General features: G+C 55.4%; 1 protein-coding gene across 1 annotated transcript; it reads right to left on the reverse strand.

The window, feature by feature from the left end:
• Positions 1-1,129: 1,129 nt before the first annotated feature.
• Positions 1,130-5,922, reverse strand: LOC149314917 (uncharacterized). The gene is made up of 6 exons (XM_089523159.1): positions 4,723-5,922; positions 4,014-4,551; positions 2,767-3,213; positions 2,526-2,654; positions 2,346-2,407; positions 1,130-1,135 (listed from the first exon to the last, which is right to left on the reverse strand). Exons 1-6 carry the CDS (start codon positions 5,416-5,418, stop codon positions 1,130-1,132), a joined length of 1,878 nt encoding a protein of 625 aa, XP_089379285.1. The 5' UTR covers positions 5,419-5,922.
• Positions 5,923-6,490: the final 568 nt, after the last annotated feature.

The raw sequence follows: 6,490 nt of genomic DNA on the forward strand, positions 1-6,490 counted from the left end.
CATCAGGCCCAACAGACTAGTCACCAGTGGGGAGCGTGTGAGGGTCCCGGAGGGCCAGCCAGCCAGAGCGGAGCCTGTGGTGGTGGAGGAGGAGGAGGAGGACGAGACCCCGGACCTTGAATGTGCCCAAGACCTTTTGATGCCCCCTCAGGGTAAGATGCGCCAGGGCCCCTGGGGGGAAGGGAGGGGGAAATGTGAGAAGGGGAAGATGTGGCCCTGGGGTGGGCACAGGGCAGAGATGACCCTTGTCCCTTGTCATACAGATGAGGAGCAGGAGGAGGAGGAACACCCCGACTCGGGCGATTCCTCCAGCAGCCAGAGACCTCTGGACCCCCGCGCCCTGCTCAGACAAATGTCTGCTGGGGCCGGGAGCTCCAGAAGGAGACCACCATCTCGTGCTGGATCCTCTTCCACGACCAGCAGCTACCGTGACCGCTCACCTGTCTCCCGGGCCAGTGCACCCGCCAGCGATGGCAGTGAGGCCGAAGAGAGTATGCAAGGTAAACCCTATATTTATGTTTATTACTGCATGGCTCAACTGCGCAATTGTGGTATGTTTCTTTCACTGCTTACTGTGCTGGTATGTTTGCAAGGTTGCTGTGGAAGTAGGATTGTGAGTGTCCCTGGCACGGTCATGTGCTGCATGTGTCCCACATTCCTAAGGCACCCCTCCCTTCCATGTAAATCTCTCCTTTCCCCATGCCCTTAGTTTGAAGCTCTACCCTTTGCCACAGCTTCGAGTGAGAGTTCCTGCATGGCAGAATGGGGTTGGACTAGATGGCCCTCAGGGTCTCTACTAACTGTAGGCTTCTGTGACTCTCTGCTTGTATGTCCCATAGTAGGAGGACGAACTGAAGCAGAAGAAGAAGGAGAAGGAGAAGGAGAACCACCTCCAGCTAATCCCATAGCTGCCATGTCAGCAGAGGAGAGACTTGCCACCAAGAAGAAAAGGGTGCGTCCGTCAGCAGCTACTAAAACTGTGTCGGCTGTGGATAAGCTCAAGACTTGCTCAGAAGAGCACATGGCAGCACTGATGCAGCAGGGGCAGCAAGCCTTTGAGGACAGGGAGAGGGGCAGACAGTCCCGCAAGGAGCTCATGGAAAGGGCACTGGGATTTCAAGAGACAGCACTAGGACTTCAAGAGAGGACACTGGGAGTTCATGAGAGGAACCTAGAAGTTAATGTGAGGGCACTGGGATTTCAAGAGAGGAACCTAGAAGTGCAGGTGAGGGCAGTGGAAGTTCAAGAGAGGAACCTAGAAGTTCAAGAGAGGGCCGTTCAGAACCAGGAGAGATCAACGGACAGATCAGACCAGGAGCAGAGGCGACTCAACACCACCTTGGAAGCCCAGACTGTTCTGATGGGGCAAATGCTGGAGGTCATGAGGGGAGGGCAGGGTGGCCCAAGACGCAGAAGGGTACGTAGGGAGCAGGGTGGAAGAGGCAGGGCTGCTGTCCCTAGGGTCGTGGAGGAAGTGGTTGAGCAGCAGGAGCCCCCAGCAAGAGCTGGAAGAGCCAGGGCTGTCCCCAGGGTCGTGGAGGAAGAAGTAGGGCAGCAGGAGCCCCCAGCAAGAGCAATCCCTCCAGCTGAGGAGCAGGGAGTTGCCATGGAGGTGGAGTTGTCTCAGCAGCCTCTTGCTGGGCCATCCTCCAGCCTCTTCAGTGACTCTGTGGCAGTCCCACCTCCCACACCCCGCCCCCAAAGGCAAAGGGCAACTAGAGGGGGCCTGGGATCAAGGGGCAGGGAGCACTGACAAGGCACTAGGTCCCATGATGTCCCATAAAGACATCATTTCGCCTCCCAGGGCATGTGTTCCCTCCCAGCCCTATCTACTCTAGTCTACCCTTCCTGTTCTCTCCTCCCACCATGCCTGGCTCACTGGTCCCCAAACCAGCAATGTCCAAACTCTGTCCTTCCAGGTGTTTGGACTTCATCTCCCAGAATCCCCAGCCACCTTGCCCTGTGGTCTGGGATTCTGGGAGATGAAGTCCAAACGCCTGGAAGGACAGAGTTTGGACATTGCTACCTCCCAGCACTCCTGCCTAGCTTTAGACTGCACAGTTGCGCCTAAGCTATCACATTCACACACACAGCCACACTGCCGCAGTTGCGCATAATGAACCACACAAGTTTTTTTAAAAAATAAAGTTTTTTATTAACAATAACAATAAAAAAGATTTCTATATACAATATGTACAAAGGGAAGGGGGAGGGTGAAGGGGGTGGTGGTGAAGGGGGGATGGCAGAGAGGGCAGGGGAGGGAAGCTGCTTCAGGGAGGGGGAGGAGGCGGTGGGGCGGGCAGCCGGCGGAGGAGTTCCTGCAGGGTCTCTTCGATGGAGGAGACTCTCTCCGCCAGCTTGTCCACCTTCTCCTCTAAGGCAGCGAACCTCCTCTCCGTCCGGTTCTCTGTGGGGGAAAAATAAAGAGGATGGTTAGGGTCAGCCTGTGGAGCCCATCACCCACTCCCACGCGCAGGGTTTCTGGGTGCCCCCTCTCCCTTCCCTGGGTTCACCTCCACACTTACCTTGCTGCCGGGCTTGGAGGACCCGATCCAGGGTCCTGGCATCCAGGGCCAGGTCCCCTGGCTCCCCTGGCAGGCGGCGGCTCGGGCCAGGCTCCTCAGCGGCGGCGACAGCAGCGAGGACTTCAAGCCCTGCAAAAGAGGAAGAAAAGGCCCAAGTTACCATGCTGGCATGGCAGACGAGGGCACAAGTGTCGTGGGGGCTGCAGTCAGGCAACCCCCACCCCTCACCCTAGGGACCTACCTGCCGCCAGAGGAGCCTGCTCTGGCTGCGGAGGGGCCACAGCAGCTGGTCCTGGCTGTGGCCCACCCTCGGGGACATCCTCGTCCCCCGAGGATGGTGGAGAGGGCGACCTGGCACGGTGCCCTCCCTCCCTCCGCCTCCGCCTCGGCCGCACGCCTGCAGAAGGGAAGAGGAGGGATGGCATTGGCACCATGCATGAAGGAGAGGAGGGCAAGGGAAGGGTCAAGGAGGGTAGGACAGGGCATGGCAAGAGCTCTGACTTACCTGGAGGACGGCGATCTTCCGGTCTGGGCCGATCTCCCCTGATCCACAGGTCCTTCAGCCGCGAGAAGAATGGTGGCCGCCTGTCAACCGGGGGCTCCTCTCCGAAATCCTCAAGGGTTTCAAAGAACGCTGCCTTGAGAGTCTTAAACTTAACTCTGCATTGGTGCAGCGTTCTTTGAAACCCTTGGTTTCGGAGGGAACGAGAGGCCTCGAGAAAATGCCCCCGGTTGGGCTTGTTGGTGCTGGCCATCACCCTTCTCGCAGCTGCCTGTGGCATCAGGGAGTCCAGGAGGATCCCGACCTCCTCATCCGTCCAGTAGGCGATTCGGACCGGGACCCTCCTGCGTGGCGCTGCCATCTTGATCGCCGTCCTGGGGTCTTTCACAGTTGCGCACGGGTATATATGGGCACCTGTGGCTCAGGGCCGTTAGGCCAAGGTGGTCCTAGGCCAATGAAAGCTCTCAGAGGAGCAGTTTGAATCTCTCCCCCAATAGATGCCCTCTGGGTGCCCTATTGATACATTCAAATGGGCCATTAGGAAAGCTTGAATTTGAGGGGGATTGATACATTGTCATAGGGGCAATTGGCAGTTGGAGCTGATGTATCTTTTTGACCTAGGAAAGCAGGCGCCAGTAGACCTTTTGTGTGTGTGTGTTTGTGTGTGTCCCCCTCAGGCACGTGGCAAAACATGCCCACAGCACAGATCAGGAATGATAGGCAGACTCAAACTGTGGATAATGGGATACATTTATTCATGTGCTTATGCTATTACAGAACAATGCACTCTGATATCACAGATGATGGCACAGGACCCATGCTTCAGATTCTCCTTGTCAGAAAAAAATCTGCCAGGGCATTCCTCACAGTCTCCCCTGCTTTCTTCTTCTGTTTCTCTTGAGCCTCTGTGATTGGTGCCAGGGTGGGCAGCACAAAACGGCGCCTATATCGCATGCCCTCATCCAGGACCCTGCCCTTGGTCTCACAGATGTTGTGCAGAATGACGCATGATACCAGGATGGGCACCACGTTCTCTGCCACCAGGAGTGGGGCAGTGAGACAGCGCCATCTCGCCTTCAATCTGCCAAACGATCTCTCCACGGCCCCCCTCACGCGATTCAACTTCTTGTTGAAGAGCTTCTGTCTGGGAGTGCGGGGGGTCTTGAAGGGTGTCATGAGCCACTTCCGAATGGGGTAGGCACAGTCAGCCAGTATGAGGGGCCCGATCTGCTGGCCTCTGATGTTGATGCTGGGGTTCCCTTGCACATAGATGCCAGCCTCCATGGCCTCGTAGATGAGAGAATTCCGTGCCACCCTGGCATCGTGGGCTGACCCATGCCATCCGAGCTCCACGTCCACGAACCTTCCTGTGTGGTCACATGTCCCTTGCAGGATGACAGAATAGGAGCCCCTTCTGTTGACATAGGCATTCCTCAGCCCCAAGGGTGGTATGATCAGGCAGTGGCACCCGTCCATGAGGCCAACCACTTGTGGGAAGCCACGCCGACCAAAGGCATCCATAATCTGTGGGGGAAAGAAAGGGAGAGAAACAGAGGAATTGAGATGACAACTCTTTTACACATGCGCAACTGCACCATAGCAAGAACAGCAAATGTACAGTGAGGGGGTGACACTTGACCCAGAATATCACAGAGCTGCCAAAGATGAAAGGGAAGGTGGTCTGGCTGTCCCTACCTCACGTGCGTTCCCCAGGTACACGGTCCGTGACAGCAGCAGCTTCTCCATGGCCAGGGCAAACTCCACCACGATCTCCCCCACGGTGGAAACGCCAGTCCCAAACAGCGCCCCCGTCACAATGTAGCTGGACTTGTGTGCCAGTGAAAAGACACCAATGGCCACTCTCTTCTCCACCGGGATGGCTTTCCTCATCACTGTGTCTGCCTTCTCCAGTTCTGGACGCAGGATGCCCACTAACCTGTGGAAGAGGGCACGGGGCATCCGGAAGAAATGCCTCCATTGCTCATCAGACCATATGGTTGTCACAAAGTTGTCCCACAAGTCTCGGGATGCAGGGACCGTCCAGCATCGGCGGAGGCGTGCCACTCTGGCCAGGGCCATGGCACCGCCAACAGTAGCCAGATGAAGTGCTATGGCAGCCACTGCCGTGCGCTGTTCTGTGCCATCATCATCATCACTACTGCTGTCATCCATGTCTAAAGCTGTTATGGTGGTGGATGATGGGACCTCCATTGCAGCGGCAATGGAGGCGCAGGGGCCGGAGGGGCCAGAGAGAGCGGAGGGGCCGGAGGGGGCGGAGGGGGCAGAGGAGGCGGAGGAGGCTGAGAAGACGGCGGTGGCACCGGCGACAGCTGTGACTGTGGATTGCAGCTTCAGGAAGACCACAGGGAACAAAGGAGAGGAGGCATCCATGATGCCAGTGGTGGCACTCGCAATGCGCAAGCGGGCAAGGATGCCAACACCAGCTGATCACCAGCTGGCAGGAGGCCACCTTTGTTCTTGGGCAGGGCGGGGAAAAAAGTTTAAAGGGGCCTGGCGCTTTAAATGTGCACATGCGCATTCCGCAGCCGGCAAAAGGGAAATTTGCCGGCTGCTGGCAGACTGCCGCAGCTGCGCACTTCTCATGCGGCAAAAGAAAAAAAAAAGCCGCGGTTTGAGCCGCCCGTGCGGAAGCTGCCCCTTTCTTTGCGGCGTCCTCCGAGGCGGCGGTATAGAAGCTACGGGTCCGAAACGGACCCAGGTGAGGCGTCTTCACTGCCCCCCGTGTGGAAGCCCCAACACCTGAAGCACGTCCCCGGGGCGGGCCGTCTGGAAGCTCCGCATTGAGCTAAATACACCTCCAAGACGTCTTCTCCTGCCCGTCTGTACCCCGCCAATGGCTCCATTCATGTATCCATATGAACAAGGACTTGCCAATAGCTGAGTCCTTGCTTATGTGGATAAAGGCAATGATACATACAGCCGCCCACATAGGCGTCATTAAGACCTAGCCATGTACATTCATCCTTCTTTTAAAGTACAATAAAAACAATTTATCAGAACTACTTAACTGGCTTGATAAGAAGTTTCCTGTCTTTGTAAGATGTATCTTATAAGGAAACCTCTTTTATGGCTCCAAGAGATGTCCACTGTCCATTAAGAAGATGATAGTCCATTCATTGTAGAGTTTTGTACCTAAAGGGGGGAAGTCATCTTTATCTTTAATTTCTTTTAAAAATTATTTTCATTTGATGTGAACAGGTAACAACAGATTATTCAACTAATTTTCAAAACACATCTTGTAGTTTAACATGTGTGAGAGGCCTTTCATGCTTATTCACACTTCAAAATGCTGGGCAGCTAGAATGGCTAAGGGCCACACATCTTGCCAAACCTATTTTTTGCCAACTCAGAAGCAACAACAAAAATATTTCTTTTAATTAAAAAAAAATCTGAAATTGAAAGGGTGCTTTTATTTGCCTCTGCAGGGGAACTTATACTTTGC

Source organism: Sceloporus occidentalis, unplaced genomic scaffold, assembly GCF_023333645.1.
Source record: "Sceloporus occidentalis isolate IW3139 unplaced genomic scaffold, rSceOcc1.0.p SCAF_4, whole genome shotgun sequence".
In the NCBI taxonomy this organism is placed as follows: Eukaryota; Metazoa; Chordata; class Lepidosauria; order Squamata; family Phrynosomatidae; genus Sceloporus; species Sceloporus occidentalis.

Coding starts and splice junctions, on each gene's coding strand:
- LOC149314917 (XM_089523159.1), bottom strand. CDS start 5,418: ATGGATGCCTCCTCTCCTTTGTTCCCTGTGGTCTTCCTGAAGCTGCAA. Junction 2,655..2,766: donor GCAGGCTCCTCTGGCGGCAG/GTAGGTCCCTAG, acceptor CCTCTTTTGCAG/GGCTTGAAGTCCTCGCTGCT. Junction 2,408..2,525: donor CCTCCAAGCCCGGCAGCAAG/GTAAGTGTGGAG, acceptor TTTCCCCCACAG/AGAACCGGACGGAGAGGAGG.